Consider the following 19,790-nt stretch of genomic DNA (forward strand, 5'->3'; position numbering starts at 1 on the left):
TGACCAAGGCAATAACGCTTGGTAAGCCTCTCATGCCTGGCTCCATATTTCCCTAGGAAGAGGTCTCTTTCAAATGAGGCACCACATGATTCTTGCAAATAGACTTCCTTATAGCCACTCCTCCAGCTTGCCAGACACACCCAGCCATACCTGAGTCGTCTGCAATGGACAAGACGAAATCCTGATCAACCCTGTACAACCATGTGCCGTTTTTCCTATTTGTAAGCCTTATTTGTACTTATAGGATCACAAAGTACTTGAGATCAGAGACCATGTCTTCTACTTCTTTTCTATCTGTAACGCTAGCATAGTCTCAGAACTATCCTAACATTAAGCAAAACAAACCTATATAACCTTTTATAGTTTACAAAGTACTCTTGTAAACATTATCTCATTTAGTTTTTACAACAACCCTGGAGTTAGGTTGTTATTATCCTCATTTGCAGATGAGACATCCCAAGTTGTCCAAGGTCACCAAGATACCCAGTGGTGGAGCTGAGCCTTGAATCACCATTAACTGACTCTAGTGCAGGTCTCTTTCCATTACTCCACAGCTGGCACATCAGGGACCAGCTACAGTGCTTATACTCTCAATTGAGCTGCCACCTTTCCTCTATTTGACCCCTTCTCATCTTCCACATTCCGGCAGGAAGGATGAAAGAGGACTGAAGACCAACCGTTTTTACTGCATCCCTTTTCTTTCCTTTTTCAACTTACTCTCTTGTATGTGAGGTCTTTTCTTGCTTGGACCTCTGAGACCGTGCTATGGACCGAATGTCTGTGCCCTCCCAAAATTCATATATTGAAGCCCCAACCCCCATTGTGATGGTATTTGGAGGTGGGGCCTTTGGGAGGTAGTTAGGTTTAGAAGCGGTCATGAGAATGGGTTCCCCATGATGGGATTAGTGTCTTTATAAGAAAAAGACCTGAGCTGTCTCTTGCTCTCCTTGAGGTGAGGACACAGCCAGATGGCAGCTGTCTGCAAGTCAGGAAGAAACACCTCGTCCTGGAACCAAATCAGCTGGCACCTTCCTCTTGGATTTCCCAGCCTCTGGAACTGTAGGAAATAAATTCCTGTTGTTTGAGCCACCCAGTCTATGTATTTTTATGGCAGCCGGAGCTGACTAATACAGACCTCATTGCCCATTCTTTCTTTGCCTTTGACTCCTAGGTCTTTAGCCTGCTATAATCATGGAAAGAAGGGGATTCCTTGTTGCTGCTTTGGTCTTTTGGTTTCGAGGCTTTTCTTCACTTGCTTCTGGGAGGAAACACTATGAAGGCAAGAGTGCCGGCTTCCTAAGGAGAGAGTCAGAAGATGAGCTGCAGATTTCAACCCTGCCACTACTTGTGTGAACCCAGACAAGTCCTTTAGTATCTCCAGCTCTCAGACAGGTTGCTTCAGCTCTTTGAGGCTCACATTTTCTCATCTGCAACGTAAGTGGATTAAAAGACAGGATTCAGGACCCTTCCAGGTATAAAATGTTCTGATTTGATCCATTTGAATTGGCGTCCTAGGTTCCTTCTCTGTTGCTTTCAGTCCCTTGACTACCTAGTATTCCTCTTTATCAGCCACCAACTCGGACATCATGTCCCTCTTTCTAAGTTCCGATCATATATTTCATATTATCTGATGCAATGCTAGGCACCCTAATATACACACAGGCTATTTCCCTGAGAAAGGGAATTTTTGCTATAGAATTAACTACAGCATAGTGTTGTTTTTTTTTAAGTTAAAAAAATTTTAAGACCAGCTTCTCAAAGAAAAGGAGTTTATTTCAGTGAATCTAGTTCATGTACACAACGTAGGAGGTGTTTATGGCTTGTTGGTTTATATAATTGGAAGTCAACTGGCCTGGTTTGTTTGTTTTAGTTCTTTCCTTCACCCCACGACTTTGTATATATATATATACATGGTTGATCCAAGAAACCAAAGAGCTGTTAGGAGTTGAGGCACATGTGTCAAAGTTCCATGCTTCTTTCTCAAGCCTCAAAAATTACACAGCTGGCACCGTGAGAACAGTTACCTAACACAGAGCTGCTATTGAGCTGATCTTGTCTGTGTGTGTGTGTGTGAGAGAGAGAGGATTCCCCTCATCTAGTGAATTAACACATCACCTCACATATTTACCTCTTTTTTTGGTGAGAACATGTAAGTTGTACTCTCTTAGAGAGTTTCAATTATACAACACAATGTTGACTAAAGTCGTCATGCTTTACAGTACATCCTCAGACCTTAATGGTCCTATAGCTGAAAGCTTGTGCCCTTTGACCCCCTCTCCCTATTTCCCCACCTCCCAGCCCCTGGCAACCACTTTCCTACTCTCTGTTTCTGTGAGTTTTACTTTTTTTTTTCCTTTAGATTCCACATATAAGTGACACCATGCATTATTTGTCTTTGGCTGGCTGGCTTAGGCCCTCAAGGCCCATGCACATCACAAACGGCAGGATTTCCTTCTTTTTCATGGCTGAATAATATTCCATTGTGTATATATATATACACCATATCTTCTTTATCCGTTCATCCACTGATGGCAAATTAGGTTGTTTCCACATCTTGGCTATTGTGAATAATGTTGCAACAAACATAGGGATGTAAACATCTCTTCGAGATCCTGTTTTCCTTTCCTTCAGATATATACCCAGAAGTGGGATTGCTGGATCATGTCACAGTTCTATTTTAAATGTTTTTTGAGGACTCTCCATACTGTCTTCCATAGTGGCTACACCAGTTTACGTTCCCACCAACAGTGCACAGGGGTTCCCTTTTCTCTACATCCTCACCAACACTTATCTCTTGTCTTCTTCTTTTTTTTTTTTGGTGAGGAAGATTGGCCCTGAGCTAACATCTGTTGCTATTCTTCCCTCTTTTTGCTTGAGGAAGATTGTCACTGAGTTAACACCTGTGCCAATCTTCCTCTATTTTGTATGTGGGATGCTGCTACAGCATGGCTTGATAAACAGTGTGTAGGTCTGTGCCCAGGATCTGAACCTGAGAACCCTGGGCTACCAAAGTGGAGCAGGCAAACTTAACCACTGTGCCACCAAGCCAGCCCTCTCTTGTCTTTTTGATCATAGCCATTCTAATACATGTGAGGTGATATCTCATTGTGGTTTTGATTTGCATTTCCCTAATGATTAGTGATGTTGAGCACCTCTTGATGTACCTGTTGGCTATTTGTATACCTTCTTTGGAAAAATTTCTATTCCAATCCTCTGCCTATTTTTTAATCAGATTGTTTGTTCGTTCATTTGTTTTTGCTAGTGAGTCGTATGAATTCTTTATATATTTGGAGTATGAACCCCTTCTCAGATACATGATTTGCAAATATTTTCTCCCATTCATAGGTTGTTCTTTTTATTTTGTTGCTGGTTTCCTTGCTAGGCAGAAGCTTTTCAGTTTGATGTAGTCCCGCTTGTTTATTTGTGTTTTTGTTGCCTTTGCTTTTCAAATCCAAAAAATCACTGTCAAGACTGATGTCAAGGAACTTACTGTGTATATTTTCTTCTAGGAGTTTTGTGGTTTCAGGTCTTACATTCAAGTCTTTAACCCATTTTGAGCTGATTTTGTATGTGGTGTAAGATAGGGGTCCAGTTTCATTTTTTCGCATGTAGTTTTTGCACCCAGTTTTCCCAGCAGCATTTATTTGAGAGACTATCCTGTGCTATATATGCACGCACACACACACACACACACACATACATACTATCCCATTACTTTTGATGCCTTGTGCATATCCACACTATACCGTCTTCTATGGAAACTCTGCTAACACCTTTCCATTATTTTTCTGGCTTGGCTCCACCAGGGGTGGGGAGGTAAGCAAAACCGTATCATTTTAGTCCTTTCCCCAATTTATACTTCAAATCCCTTTCTGGAGGAGATGTAATGCATCATCTCCCCTTAGGTCTGTCAGATACTCTGAAGAGCTGGGCTCATAGCTGCGCCTCTGCTGCTACGAAACAGCAGCTTTAGCCATATACATATTCAACTTTTTCCTCCCAAGTCAACAGGGTACTAAGTAAACACATGGTAGCCAAAAATAATTCAGCCCATGAGACTATCTCCAAAATGAGACTGCAATTGACAACCCTTGAGGTCTATCAACAAGGGATAGACAAAATATAAGCAGGCATTGCGACTGCTGCCAAACCAGCTGAGCTTTCTACAACCTGAGGGATTCTTTCAGGACTCCAGGGCAGGGTTTCTGGTTTTCCCAGGAATCAGTGGGATCAGCTAAATGGCCTAGTGAAATCACTGCATATGAAGTGGGGTTTGTATCTTTGAGAGCTCTTGTGCAGTAAAACCAATGAATGGAAATGGGGAGAAATTTCCTTTCTTCCTCCCGTGAAAGGCTGCCTCCCTGAGACGTTTCTCGTACAGTCCTCATTTCCTGCAATGTGTGTTCTTTATAGAAATAAAACTGGTTCTGATTCTGGATTCTACAGGTCAAAAAGTAGTTCAGACTTTAACCCTCCCCATTGGCTCCCCTGAAATCTTCTCTTCTTACAAAGACCCTTGGTGCTTAGAGGAAACACTTGATAATATTTTTTTTGCCCCCTTTTTATTGAACTCCTTTTAGCTGGGTCTCCACTGGTAGAGAATTCCTGATAGATTTTTCTTTAACAAAAAAATTTTAACAGCTTTATTGAGATATAAGTCACGTACCATAAAATTAACCCATTTAAGGTATACAGTATAATGGTTTTAGTATATTCTCAGACTTGTGCAATCATCACTACAATCTAAGTTTCAAATATTTTCATCACCCTAAAGGGAAATGCTGTATCCATTGGTAATCAGACCACATTCTTCCCTACGCCCAACTTTGCCAGTCCTAGGCAGCCACTAGTCTACTTTCTGTGTCTATGGATTTGCCTATTCTGGACATTTCATACATATGGAATCATACCATATGTGACTTTTGTGTCTGCCTTCTTTCACTTAGTGTAATGTTTTCAAGGGTTGTCCATGTTGTAGCATCTGTCAGTACTTCATGTCTTTTTATGGCTGCATAATAATCCATTGTATGGATATACCACATTTTATTTATTCATTCATCAGCTCATACACATTCAAGTTGCTTTTGCTTTTTGGCTATTATGTATAATGCCACTACGAACATTCACGTACAAATTTTTGTCTGAATATGTTTTCATTTCTCCTGGATATACCTAGAAGTGGAATTACCGCTCACATAGTAACTCCATGTTTGACTTTTTTGAGGAACCACTGACCCATTTTTCCAAAGTGACTGTACCATTTTACATTCCCACCTGCAATATATGACAGTTCCAATTTCTCCACATCCTCACCAACTCTTGTCATTGTCTGTCTTTTTAATTTTAGCCATCCTAGTGGGTGTGAATTGGTATCTTATTGTGGTTTTGATTTGCTTTTCCCTAATAAGTAATGGTGTTGAGTATATTTTCATGTGCTAATTGGTCATTTGTATACCTTCTTTGAAGAAATGTCGGCTCAAATCTTTCGCCTACTTTTAAATTAGATCATTTGTCTCTTTATTATCAAGTTGTAAGAGTTCTCTACAAATTCTGGATACAAGTCTTTGTCAGATATATGATTTGCAAATATTTTCTCCTATTTGGTAAATTGTCTTTTCATTTTTTGATGATATTATCGACAGCACAAAATTGTTTATCATTCATTATTATTTTTATTTTTTAATCTATTATTTAGTTTGTCTGTTGTGCTTTTGGTGTCGTAGCTAAGAAACCATTGCCCAACCCAAAGTCATGAAGATTTACTCTTACATTTTTGCCTAAGGGTTTTACAGTTTCAACTCTTACATTTAGGTCTATAATTCATTTTGAGTTAATTTTTGTGCAAGGTGTGAGGCAGGAGTCCGACTTTATTCTTTTGCATGTGGATATCTAATTGTCATTTGTTGAAAAGACTATTCTTTCCCCATATGAATTGTGTTGGTATCCTTCTCAAAAATTGATTGACCATAAACATAAGGGTTTATTTTGGACTCTCGCTTCTATTCCATTGATCTACATGATTTCATGCCTGTACCACACTGTCTTGAAATAGGGAAAATGTGAGTCCAACTTTCTTCTTTTAAAGGATTGTTTTAGCTATTCTAAGACCCTTATATTTTCATGTGAATTTTAGGATCAACTTGTCAATTCTGCAAAAGAAGTCAACGAGTATTTTGATAGAGATTGCATTGAATCTGTAAATCAATTTGAAGATATTGTCATCTTAACAATATTGCATCTTTCAATCCATGGACATGAGATATCTTCCCATTTCTGTAGGTCTTCTTTCTACACTGTTCTGTTGTTTTCAGTGTACAAGTCTTGCATTTCTTTTGTTAAAAACGTGTCTCAGTATTTTATTCCTTTGAATGTCATTACAAATGGAATTGTTTTCTTAATTTCATTTTCAGAACTTTCATTGCTAGTGTATGGCAACATAACTGCTTTTGGTATATTGGTCTTGTAGCTTGCAGCTTTGCTGAACTCCCTTATTAGTTCTAACGCTTTTTTAGTGGGTTCCGTGGGATTTTCTATAAACAAGAACATGTCATCTGCAAACCGAGATAGTTTTACTTCTTCCTTTCCAAACTGGATGACTTTTATTTCTTTTTCTTGCCTAACTGCCCTCTCTAGAACCTTCAGTACAATGTCAAACAGAAGTGGCAAGAGTAGAGAGAAGAGTCTTTGAAAGACTTTATTTTACCTGGAGACCTGGTTAGAAAGAGTCTAATAAATATTGGTAGTGAAGAAATAGAGCCAATGGCTTCCTGGGGACACAATGAGATTTAACTACCCCCTTGGAGAAACTATTTTTAGCTCTTATGCAGCCTTGGGGCTGTGTTTTCACAGTAGTTAGAAGGACTCTTTCACCTTTTGTTTCTCTTGCATTGAAGTCAGAACTGTATCTTTGCCAGCTGTGCCTTCTCCGGTCCTGCTCCCAGCCTTCTGTTTCCTTGCAGGGGCAGAGACCTGGGCTGTGCTAAGTGCTCAATCTTCTGGAGGGTGCTTGATTGTACAGCAAACCCTTTACTTTTCTCTTGGTGTCTCCAGAAGTGCCTGGGGAGCCGACATTTCTGCAAGATAAGGTGTTCAGACAAAAGTTAGATTTTGGATGGCAGCCCTACAGCACCAATCATGTCTGTTGAACGCTCAGAAGAAAGAATACATGCTTTAGGATAAAACTTCCCTATTTTTGTCTTGCTTTCTTTCTGACAAAATGTGTATGTATTGACTGCTACAAGGTGCCAGCACTGTGTTAGTTTCTGAGTATACAGAAATGAAGTGATGAAGAAATGCTCTGGGCATAAAGAAGTGCTTGGCCTCAAAGAGCCACAATTTAGTGGGGAGACATTCATTTATTTAAGAAATATTTATTGAGTATTTATTATGTCCTAGGCACAGTGTTAAGTGCTGGATATAGAGTGGTGAACTAAACAGGTATGGTTCCCGCCTAATTGGGGATTGCAATCTAATTAGACAGATCTAAATAGTAATGCAAGTTAGACTATTAAAAATGCTACAATAGACTCATAATAATAATAATTATTATTAATAATCATTTATAGAGTACCAAATATGTGCCATGCACTATTCTAAGTGCTTTATATGTTTTTCATATAATAGTAATTTATTCTATCCTATTCTAATTTATTCTATAATAGTAATTTATTCAATCCTCCCAGCACTCCTGTGAAATAGCTGTTAATATTATACTGTTTTATAGTTGAAGAACTGAGGCCCAGGGACGTTAATTAATTTTCTCAGGATCACACAGCTAAAAAGTTATGGAACCAGGATTTGAACTCAGTTAATCTGGCTCCAAAGCCTTTGCTCTGAATAGACAAAATGCTTGGGAGACCCACAAAAAAACTGTGACTAATTTTTACAGGAATTGCAAAACTCCTGAGCTCAGCTGTACCTTAAAGGAGTAGTAGAGGGGCTGGCCCGTGGCTGAGTGGTTAACTTCTTGCGCTCCACTGCAGCGGCCCAGGGTTTCACCGGTTCGGATCCTGGGCACGGACATGGCACCGCTCATCAAGGCATGCTGAGGTGGCCTCCCACATGCCACAACTAGAAGGACCGACAACTAAAACTACACAACTATGTACTGGGGAGCTTTGGGGAGAAAAGGAAAAATAAAAAATCTTAAAGAGAAAAAAAGGAGTAGTAGAATTTCCAATACAGACAGGTGGCTTCGAGGGTATTCCAAACACAAGGAAAAGGAGGAGCAAAGGTTAAGGAGAGAGTGCAGAATATCCTTGGACAGTAAAGGAGCCTGCAGCAGTCCTGGGTGGGGAAGGGCGGGGTGGGAGAATACGGGAAACTCGAGAAGCTGAAAAAGTAGGTTGGGCCCAGGTTGCAAAGCAGTTTGAGTACTCTGCTCTGAGAGTTTGGACTTTACCAAACAGTGAATCCATAAATACTTGGTGCTTGCAAGTCACTGGAAAAAAGTCTCTAGAGAAATCAAAGCTGTTGTTAAAGTTAGTATGAAATGTAAGGGCAGAGTATTTGAGACCTACTTTGACTTCCACATCCAGCTTTTGGAATGTGGCTCAATTCAGAGCTTGGAGTTGAGGCTGGGCCTGTCAGAGCTCCAACCCTATTACCCTACCTCATCATATCTTGCCTTTATTTTTAATCTAAAATTTAACTCAATGTTATAATCTCAATTAAGAATAAAAGAAATTAGGGCATTTCAATTTTATTTTGAAAAACAGAGTTAAAAATCCCACGTGGGTATTTAGTTCCTTAAAAAGCAGATTGTTGCATAAAATAAAGACATTAGTATAAAAATAATTAGTAATTTTTTACGTACGATTTTAAGTGAATTTTAGAAGGAAAAAAATGTCACCGGGATTGAGTTTTCCTTTCGCATAGAGCTCCTTTCTCACAGAGTTCTACAGAGCACGTGTATTCTGCAGAAAGTTTGGGATGGGCACAATTTCTTAAGCAGATTGCTGCATAACAATGATATAAATATTTTAGCATTTTTTTAAACATATATACTTTAAATAAATTTTAGAAGAAAAAAGTCACTGGTGTCTTTTTTAACAGACTGCAGACACTGCTATACTCTGAAATTTGGAACGACAGCTAGCTTTGGAGACTGGAAGCCCTGGATGTGCATCTCAGATTCACCACTTTCTAGTTGGCTGAGCCAATCTTCAGACAGGCCAGGTAACCCGAGCCTCTGTAAAGTGGGGATCACAGCTACTCTATGAAGTTGTGAGAGAGAGAATGTTGTCATTGGACATGTCGAGTTGCCTCATGAACACAAACACATCCCACTTCCAAAGATTGAACTACGCTTGTTTAGTAAACCAAACCAAAACATTTAAAACGATAGTTTTCTCTTTTTAACTCTGAAGTTAATGCATTTTCACAGCCCTAATTCCATTCTCAATCGTTCCCAATCTTTTAAAAGTGATTTGGAAATAAGCATGCTGTTGCTGACACGCTTTTAGAAGGAGGAAATTAACACACGAGTGTGAGTTGTGCACTAGACTCTAATCGAGGTCTTTCCTCATTAACATAGTTGATTCTCATAACAACCCCATGAAATAGGAGTGATTTTCCAGAAAGAAACTGAGGCTCAGAGATGAACTTGTAGGGGGAAAAGCCCCTAAAAAGCCTAGTCTAACTGTAAAACCCTGCTCTTTTTACTCATCATGCCAGGCTGCACTTTAAACGTGCCAAACAAATGAAATTATTTAAAAAATAAAAACAAATGGAAGTTAATTTCCTCCTGAAGAATTCTTTTTAAAATGCCACGAGAACTCTCGGGATAATTGGAGACATCCTTGGGCGGCACAGAACCACTGTTATGGACTGTTACCTAAGCTCAAAGCACCACTGTAACTTTATCCCACTGTACTTTCTGTTTGGCCGAAAAGAAACCAAGCTTCCTGGAGCCGGCTTCCACTTGGATTCCAGCTTTCTGGCTCCTGATGTGGATTTGTGGTTTTCAACTGCTTGCAGTTTAAATAGAAAAGACTAGAAGGCCTTGGAGAACTGGAAAAGGCAGGACAGCTGGGCGTCATGTAGTTCTGAACTTTGACCAGCAGGTGTCTCCACAGACAAGGGAGAAGGTTCCTTTTGGCCTTGGAGGTGGAAGATGGATTTTCTAGTTTGAGGAAAACAGTGGCGGAAATGAAGCAAACAAAGGTAGGTCAGTTCCCTACAGAAATCAATCCCAACAGTACAAATGTTTCTTAACCAACAGCTGGAAAGGCGGTAGAAAACCTAAGCAAACCCCAATCTTAATGCGAGGAAGCCGCTGTAAAAGGAGAGTCTGTACTATCTTCCCAGACATGAAAGGCTGTTTGAAGGTGAGCACTAAAAACTGAGAGGCAATTCCCAAGGCAGGTGTGACAGAGAAGACAGCTCTTTAGTCAGGAGAGATGTGAACACGACGGGAAAAGAGGAAAGATGCAGTTCTATAGGTTTAGGACCGGGGAAATAAAGAACTTCCATCTCAGGTGGACCTCTGAAGTTTTTATTTTCTGTGAAATGTTGTGAACCTTTTTGATTCAGGGAAGAAAAGGATCCAAATACGCCAAACATCTTAATATTTGTTGAGTCCCACATTTTTCATTTAGGAGAAAGCAGCAAATTACAAGAAAAATTTTATTAGTGTAAATATTAGGGAGTTGATCACAGGGTAACTCACCTTAAGGAGCATACACTTTTGAGAAAAAAGTTGTCCTCGATGAATTTTTTTTCTCTACTACATGTATTTTCCCATTGATTGTCCTGATAAAACCAAAAGTGTATTTGCCTGAGAATATTGATCCCAAATGATAATATAGTCACATCTGAGAATGCAGAAAACCTTTAAAAAAATCATGCTCAAATATGTTTTGGATGACTTAAAGGGTAGTTATTTAATAATAATCTAAAAATGCTTAAACTGTATCCCAGAACATACGCAAAGTTGTAAGGGCAACTTTGATGTTTTATGTAGTAGCTTGAATGGTTCCATCAAAAAGAAAAATGTGGGCAAGCTGAACAGAAAGCCCTCAGCGGAAGGCTCATTTAGCTTCTCTCAAGCCCTGTTCCCCAAGATGTTTTATAGCAGGGGACTGTGGACTTACTTCGGCTGCTCAGACCTGTTTCTGGAGACCCACGGGAAGCACCGAGACACGAGTAGGTCGATCTTGGATAGGAGGAGGAAAGACAGGCACACAGCCGAGGGGGGAATGCAGAAGGCAGCCCTAACAAAGGGAAGGCGCCCCTTCAGCTCACCCGGAGAACCAGGACACGCTGAGTGTTCTGACAATGTGTATTCAACACGGCCCTGATTTCTAGGTGATGGCAGAATTTATAACTGGCTAATAGTTTTCTTATTTGGGAATATGTGGCCTGTAAGCGCTCTATAATGTTGCCTTTTGGCATACAGAATGTCTCCATAATGCTTCTGTATCAACTGAATGCTCCTAGAATGTTAGCATCTTTCAGAGCAGTCACGAGTTGGGCCAATGCAGAGTGAGGGGTTGGACTTGCTGGTAAACTGTCTGCAGACAGGCTAAGCGGGACTTTAAAATCGTGAGGTATGGTACTACCTCCCACTGCTTATATCACTCTCAGGTCAGACCTTATGTCTCAGAGGTGTTGTATCTCTTCTAGAAGTTTCTAAGGGCCTATCATATCCATCAAGAACGCCTTGGTTTGCCCTTTTCAAATTCGAGAAACAACACACAGTGACATTATGTAGGAAAATGTCTCATTTTCATCTTTGAATCTATCTTTTGCTATTCCAGAAAAGGGTGAGTTGGTTATGGAGGCTGACTGGGAGCTGGGTGGTGGCAGCTAGCTCTCTGCCTCCACCTGACCGCAGGGGCCTGAAGAATTCAGCCCCCAAGCCACTCCTCTGCGTCTGCAGCAGGACAGGAACACACCCACCCGCCTGTTGTCTAAGGGCAGCAAAACTCCAGTTTCTTCCTCTGTTGTTCTTTATTCACACACATCGGTGCCTGCTCTGTCTTGCTCTCTAGAACTCTTCAAGTCCTCTTCTTCCATGGGTTTAAACCAATGTGGGCGACCCTGGGCTTCTGGAGAAACCCCTTTTCTGACGGGCTCCTACCTTGACAGAGCTTGTAATCCAGTTGGGGGAGATCTCAGGCCCCAGAGGTAGGCTGCCTGGGTTTGAATCCCAGTTCTGCCACTTTCTAGCTCTATGACCATGGTCAATTCTCTTCATCCCTCTGTGCCTCATTTTCCTTACCTGCAAAATGGGGACGATAATATAATCCATCTCACAGGGCTGTTGAGGTTAAATAAGTCCACTTACGTCAACTGCTTAGCATAGCAACTGGCAAACTGTTGTTATGATGGACTGTGGGTTCCTTCTAAAACCTAACTCAGTCCTTGGCACTCAATAAATCCTTATTAAATACATACATCTAAACTATTTTCCTTTTCCCCTAAAGACCTTCTTTGATCAATCTCCTCTCCAATTTTCTATATTCTTCTCACCAAAGAGAATCAGATCACACCAAAGAAGACCTCACCAAAGAGATCTTCAGAGAGATCTCCAGCAAATTTTTGTCCAAGTGTCGATGAGACACACCATTCACTGGCCTTAATCCACACAGGCAGGGAACCTGAATGACATAAGAAACACAGCGTATGCATTCTGGTCATTCTGAGGGGCAAGAGTGAGCTACCTTTTCTCTTTGGAAATTAGACCAACGTTCCATTTTCTGGTTTCTCCCCAGAGGCCTCTTTGTTTGTGACATCCTCCAGAGAGTGGCAGAAGCTGCTGTACTGGATGTTCAAATGATCTCCCGGGGTGGAGGAGACGCTGTAAAGTCACTAGTGAGAATGGTTTCAGTGCTGCTCCTCTAGTCTTCAGAATAAAAGATTTTTTTCCTTGCCTTACCAGCCATCTAAGGTTTCTGTTGAGACCCCTCATCCTTGCCCCCTTCCCGCTGGAAGATGGTAAAACTGGGCCCCGGGGGCCCGGCACCAAAGTTAACGTGTAGTCCCTGCTCGAGGCAGGTGAACAGGGTCATGAAGTGGTAAGAGAGGCTGGCCTTTTATCTGGGATTGAATGCATTCAACCAATGAAAGGGCTTAACCAGAGCAAGAAGCCTAGGTTCCCTTCATCCTTATCCTTATTTGCTGGTAAAGGAGCCAATAGTGTTAATTGTGTTGGCAATTTGGAACAACCACTAGGGAACTGATCCAAGACATTTGGAGAATGACCCCTCTGTCCCATCCTTGTCCCAGCCATTACTCACAGTCAGATGGAGAGTCAGAGCACTAGTAAATATCCTTTGGTCAGAGAGAGTAAACATGCGTTCTCCTTGTCACATTTACAGTGCCCTGGGAGTCAGTTTTTAGAACTGTACGTGCAGTGAGCCGACAACACAGTTCTGCCGGTGAGAGACATAGATGCGGATGGGTTAGGACGGGACTGAGGGAACACATGTTACCATTGGAGCGTTCTCCTTCTCCCCTCCTCCCTCCGGCCTGCCAAAGACCATCTTGTTATTAAAAGCCCAATTGCCTACCCCTTCCCATCCCCACTTAAGGAAAGTTAAGTCAATCTCCTTAATAAAGGGAGGGGGGAAAAAAGAGGAGGGAGAGACCTGGGAGCTGGTGAGGGGTTCGGGAGGGTGTGGAATATCAGATAACAGAGGAGGGAAGAAAAAAGGATAAGAGATCTATTGTTAAAGTTATGAATTTGGTCACCTTTAATGTCCTTGGAGAGTCACGAGTAAAGGTGGAATTTTTATTTTATTGTTTACTTCTTTCTTTTGCCTAACAGACGGTTGGTCTTTAACATGACGTGGCTTACCGGACAGTGTGCACCACTTCTTCATCAGGGTTATACAAGTGACAGAAATAGGACGCGGACACTTTGACAGTCATTTAGCTATAGAATTGTTCAGAGACGGGGTGGGAGGAAGGAAAATGACGTCCCTTCCCTGACCCTCACCCACCCAATGAGTGGAATGCGTGCTTGGGGCGGTTTCTCCGTCCTTGAACACGCAAATCCTAGTTTCTCCATTCCCCTGTACTCGGTGACACTATATTAGATTGGTCGTGCCGGGTGACTTGGGTTTTATAAGAAGGAATTTTACTGAAGAATTCCCCTGCCTCTCTACCAACTTGGTTAGTTTCTTCAACACTGTAGCTATTCCTGCCTTTGTGGTCTCAAGGGCTAAAGTGGGACAAGGCTGGTATTTTTGGTGATGAGAAAATATTTGGTTTTAAGGGAGGCTGGGTGATTGCTGAACTGGGACAGAGGTCACAGTAGGGGTCACCTTAGCGATTCTAGGGGCGACTGGGGGCTGGCTTTGGGTCAAACATCGAGCCCCCTTCCCCCGACTCGGGACCGCCGCAGCGGCTTGGGGCTGGCTGGCACCCGGCGGCGCCCACTGTCTCATCCCCAGAGGGGGGCACCCGGGAGCCGGCGCCCGAGGAACTGGGCCCACGCGGGCAGATCGAGCTCGCCGGTGAGGTCACGGTTGCCATGGCTCCGGGCAGTGACGCGCGTCGGCACGTGACGCGCGGTTGCCATGGCGCCGGGCCCCGGCGGCGCGCGCGCCCCGCCTCCCGGAGTGACGTCCGCCGGCTCCCCCCCGCCTTCCCGCCCCCCCCCCCCCCCCGCTCCCTCCCCCCCGCCGGCTCCCCGCGGCCCCGGAGGTTTCACTGCACAACAAGATGGCGGCGGCGGCGGCGAGCGGAGCTGGCGGGGCTGCCGGGGCCGGGGCGGGGGGAGCCGGGCCGGCGGGCCGCCTGCTGCCTCCGCCCGCCCCGGGGCCCCCGGCCGCCCCCGCTGCCGGGCCCCCGGCGGCTGGCCCGCCGCGTCCCCCAGCGCCGGCCTCCCGCGGGCCGGTGCCTGCCCGCATCGGCTACTACGAGATCGACCGCACCATCGGCAAGGGCAACTTCGCCGTGGTCAAGCGGGCCACGCACCTCGTCACCAAGGCCAAGGTAGGGGCGCGGTGGCGCCGGGCGGCCGCGGGGCTGCGCAGCGCGGGACGGCCCGCCGAGTGCCCCGGCGAGGGCAGGAGAGCCCGCGACCCCGGGGCTGAGGGGTTGGCGCGGTCAGCGGGGCTCCGGGCGGGCGAGAGCGTCGGGGACCCGGGGAGCGGGTCGGGGGCTGCGGGGGCCGGGAGGAGAGGGCGAGACGAGGAGGGGAGCCCCAGGGGACCGAGCGAGGGGAACTCCACGGCAGAGGGGCGCAGGGGGGCTGCTGACCCCCGGGACCTGCGGTGCCGGGGATGCGGAGGGGGTTCCCGGGGCTGTGCGGAGGGGCGTAGAAGGGGTGGTTGGAAAGAAGAGGTTTGGAACTCTCACGGAGCCAGGAGCCTTCTTGTAAGCTAAGAAGACTCTGGAACCAGCAATTAGGAAATCCTGAGGGAATGAGGGCAGGGGCATCGGAAACGTGGACCAGGAGGATGGGGGAAGACAAGGGTAAACCGGCAGCGCGGGGGTCGGGGGCAGTTAGGAGGGGAGCAAGGGCGGCTGGGGCATGTACCTGGGGTGTGTGGTGGGCGCAGGGACTGGGAGATATGAGGGACCTGGTACCTTATGACAGATACCTATCGGCACGATCGTCTAAGACTAATAGGTGGTGGGAATGGGAGCCCGAGGACTGACGAGATTATGGGAGGAGGCGATGGGGAAATGAGGGGGGGGGGAATTATTTTGCTTTTCTGCAGGAAGGGGCTCAGGGAACAAGAGGCCCCAGGGGGCCCCAGGTTTATGGTGGCGCTGGCTAGTGAGGGGTTAAAGAGTTTGGGAGAGCTGGATTGCTGGTTATTTTTGGTTCTTGGAGGGTCTGAAATTGTGGGCTTTATAGAACCCAGGGTGGGCTCTCAGTGGTGAGGGGAAAGCCTGGTGACTGAGGAGGTTCGTGAGGAACCCAGACGCTACGGGAAGATACACGCATTGGGCCCTTTGGCTCCCAAGGGATTTGTGGAGCTGTAGTAGTGAAATTGGCCAAGGTCAATTAGGAAGCCATAAATATATACATCAAAAATTCACTTTTTCAGGAAATGTGGGTAGCACTTCCCAGGAGCCTTCTTCATTGGGAGTTTTGGAATCTAAGGCATCAGGAGGAATCATTTGGTTTTGATAAGACCCACAAAGCCCATTTGTACTCCAAATTTCTTTCTTTGCTCCATCTCTCACTTGAATGAATACTTTCAATGTAGTCATTCATTATATTTAAAACTGCAGTTTGGGTTTCCTTCAGCTTAATGAAGAAGGCTTGTAGCTGTTGCTTCCTACCAAAGCCTCATCAGTTCCCCTCACCTCCTCAGCTTAGCCTCTGGTTATCATCACCTACCTTGTTTTTGCTTTTATGGCAATTACTTGTTTTCAGACACCAGTGACTTATTTAGGCCTTCTCTCCTGCTCACTTACAACCTGAAGTTCCCTTTTCCCTCCTTTCTGTGAAAGACTACAAGGGGCCCTTCTTACAGGGTGGCAGGGTGGGTGGCTGTGGAAAATTGATTGGTCAGTTTCACTTCCTCTGGGGGGCCCCCTTCAGCCTTTCTGTCAGTTTCCATCATTGGGCCTCAGGTCTGCAGGTCTGAGCTGAATGAGATACCAAAGTCCAGGGTTCCCTGATGTTATCCTGGGGCCCTGGGGGTAGTAGACTGAGCTGAGACTCTGGGGCGTGTCCTCCCCCCTGAGTGTTTCTCATTGTTTACTGTTAGCCTAGCCAAAGTTATGTTTACAAACAACTCTAGTTGTTAGAGCTTTAGTCCTTGTTTTGGTATTTCCTTTTTTACCTCCCTGTCTTCTAAGTAATCACATTGCACTCCTGGGATTGTTTTGCTCTGACCTCTGGATGGTGGACTCCATGAACTTCATTGGTTGCCTGGTTTATGGTATCTATGATTTAAAGAATTTTGTATCCTCTAGCCCTTGGATACACCAAAATATTGATTAAAAAATCTGTGACAGACAGGGTTGAGTGTTTCTGTAAATGTAATTACAAACAGTTGATTCTTGGCTTTATATATAAAAGAGACATTTCTATCTTCAGTAGTCAGCAAAGCCAGTGGCTAATTATGGCTGGTCTGTCTGCTTTCTAATTTTCCAGTGTGTGTGTGTTTAGTTTTTCTCTAAGGCCGTGTGGTACCCTTTAGGACTGCAGCATTTTTAACATTGGCTTGTTTATAGACGGGTGTCACTGTTTATGTTGATTTTTATCTTTGATCATTTGTGGTTATGTGCAGTTATGCAATTCCTATGTATGGAAATATTCAGAATCTTGAATGAGACTGCAGTGGCTTGGACAATGAGTTGCATGTGTGACAGGACCACACCAGCACTCATTTGTGTTTCTGTAGCAGTGTGCAATTTCCTAGTTACAGTTACAAGCACCCTATCTTTTGCTGCTTAAATTACTCTGACATGAGTGAAGCTTAATTCACAAGGAGTTGTCATGTGCTCTGGGTGAACGATGAGCATATTTTGGCCTGCTCCATGCTTATCTGAATCCACTTTGGAAGGGATTCGCGAATGCTGACAGCTTAGATGTGCCTAACAGCTGTTGACATACAGTAGGATGGCCTGCTAGGGCCATGGTTTGGTTATATAATGGCGAGGAGGGTGCCTAGGTCCTAGCAGCTGCAGGAGCTGCTGTTTCGGTACTCAGGTAGAGAGATGTTTCTCCCATGCACTGCAGCGTCTATCTTACTTCTGCAGTCAGGTCACTAGGAACTGGAGAGCTATTTATTTTCCATCTCTTTCTAGAATGTATCATTTTTTTGTTTCCTCTTTTAGAGGTATGTGATTTTATCTTTTCCCTTTTCTCCCTGTCGACCCCTGTATGGTCTGGGTCTTTCTTGTAACCATAGATAACTCAAGTAAATCAGATGATATCTGTGTTAGCTGAAGGAGATTAGGTAATAGGTGTTTTTCTGAACATCAGAGAAATATTTATGATCACCTTTGCTTAACACACACTCCCCCTTCCAAGGACTAAGAGGCTGCTAAAGGAAACTTCGTTTATTGCCTAAGCTACTGCACTCTGTCCAGCAATAAGTGGTGAAGCTGGCCCTTCCCCAAATTCTGTTCATTCTCAAACCTCCTAGAGTAGGACCCTGGGGTGAATAGAATCAGCGGAGAAGAGGAAATGTTTTCCTGTTTGGTTGTTGGTGACTTTTGCAGTACGGCATTCATGAGCTCAGACTTAATATTGGCAACACTGCAGTGCTTTGAGCGCCCTGCAGAGCGGTGAGCAGGAGAGCATATTCATCTGTGACATACTTTGGTTAGCAGCTCACCCTGCCTGTCTTTGTCCCACCTCTTTGATTTCCTGTTTTTGGAGGAGCCCTTAGTCTGAGATTCTTTGGCTCTGTTCTTTTGGTAGGACACTATAAGGTATTAAAGAGATTAAAAAAAAAAAGATTTTCTGCTCTCAATTGCTTATAGTCTGTTACCTGTGCCTAATTATACTTTCACTGGTTAGATGCATGTATTTTGAGTACGAAGAGTAAACATATTTTGTATGCATTTTTTTAAGTATGTATGACTATAAAAGCCATTGGTCAAATACTTTTAAAGTGTATTTTTTAAAGTGTATTTCAACAAATATATATCACTTGCCTGTGATCTATTGGTTTGTGGTAAGAGCTTGAGCTTTGGATAAGGCTGCCTGGGTTTGGATCCTCTGCTGCTTAACAGCTGGGTGATCTTGGGTCAATTATTTAACCACTCTGCACTTGGATTTCCTCATCTGTAAAATGAGATGACAATACTACTTACCTCACAAGATTGGCTGTTATGAAGATTAGATAAGATAATGTATGGGAAGCTCTTAGAATAGTGCCTGGCACGTAGTAGGCATATGGTAAATATTATCATCATCATTATCATCATCAGATGCAGTAGTACCAAAGGTGAGTAAGACATAGTCTGCCTTTCTTGCTTTTTTCCCCTTTGGAACAGTTCATGAATGCATATGCCGTTTGTTTTGTGTAGGTAGATGTCATTGGGATGATATGCTTTAAGGGTAAAAAAAATAGTTTGCTATTGCTTCAGGTGTCACTTGGAGAGAGTTGGGTTTAACTCTGGTGGACTAGGGGCTGATTTCATGAAATTGGCATTTTAAAACATACTTTTCCATGAGTTAAGCTTTTTAAATAGTTATGAGACGTGGAGTGAAGACTGTGACTAACACTGGCTTGTATTTGGGCTGCCTCGAGTGTTCACTGTGTTTGTGTAACTGCTCTTTGTCATGTTGGTAATGGAACAGAGTTTGCTTGAATGCAGTGCTCTCTTCAGAGATTCACTTAAATTTGCTGGAGGATATGAAGCAATATTCCTACAAGCTTAAGAACACGTTTGCGCTTGGGTGCGGAGTGTGCTACTTAGAAGGCCAAGGTCAGGATTCTTAACTTCAGATATTCCACAGAGAAAACATTCTGCCCCATGACACCATGCCAAATATTGACCAGCTAGGACACATCTGTGTGCCGTTTGGTTTAGTGCAAACTCGTTTCCATGAGAACAACTCAAAGTGGGCTAATGGTATTATTTTCACTTCTGAGGAAGAGTTCAGTGAATCGGATGAGATGATGCTTTGTGCTCATTAGAAGGCTGAAAACAAGATTCATTGGTAAATAGAAAAGAGAATTAGGTCAAGAAGAAATTGAAAGCAAGATTTACATTAGTTACATCTGAGGAGGATAGTTCCATCCCTAGATAATCTAGAAATGACTGTTGAAAGATGACTAACTTCACTTTGATATAGTTGTGATGAGGTTACTAACTTTGTTGAAACTTTGTGAAGAGCTAAGATTGATTTGCACTAGTCTCTC

General features: G+C 43.6%; 1 protein-coding gene and 1 long non-coding RNA gene across 9 annotated transcripts in view; both read left to right on the forward strand.

Annotated features, from left to right (window-relative positions):
- Positions 1-1,174: 1,174 nt before the first annotated feature.
- On the forward strand, positions 1,175-12,873 carry LOC123278892 (uncharacterized). Of its 3 annotated transcripts, none has more exons than XR_011496037.1 (4): positions 1,175-1,472; positions 9,055-9,177; positions 9,676-10,164; positions 12,717-12,873. It is a non-coding gene; the product is annotated as an uncharacterized lncRNA (long non-coding RNA). The 3 variants fall into 3 exon arrangements; XR_011496036.1 differs by having other exon boundaries at positions 1,175-1,434; XR_011496038.1 differs by having other exon boundaries at positions 1,175-1,434; positions 10,077-10,164.
- Positions 12,874-14,649: 1,776 nt separating this feature from the next.
- The window catches only part of SIK3 (SIK family kinase 3), a 245,456-nt gene continuing 240,315 nt past the window's right edge, over positions 14,650-19,790 (forward strand). For all 6 annotated transcript variants that reach the window (XM_014855543.3, XM_014855545.3, XM_014855544.3 and 3 more), the window contains exon 1: positions 14,650-14,943. In XM_014855543.3, the coding sequence (XP_014711029.2) occupies positions 14,671-14,943 (273 nt within the window). In that variant the 5' untranslated portion in view covers positions 14,650-14,670. The remainder of the gene's footprint in view (positions 14,944-19,790) is intronic.

Source organism: Equus asinus, chromosome 20 (assembly GCF_041296235.1).
Source record: "Equus asinus isolate D_3611 breed Donkey chromosome 20, EquAss-T2T_v2, whole genome shotgun sequence".
NCBI lineage: Eukaryota > Metazoa > Chordata > Mammalia > Perissodactyla > Equidae > Equus > Equus asinus.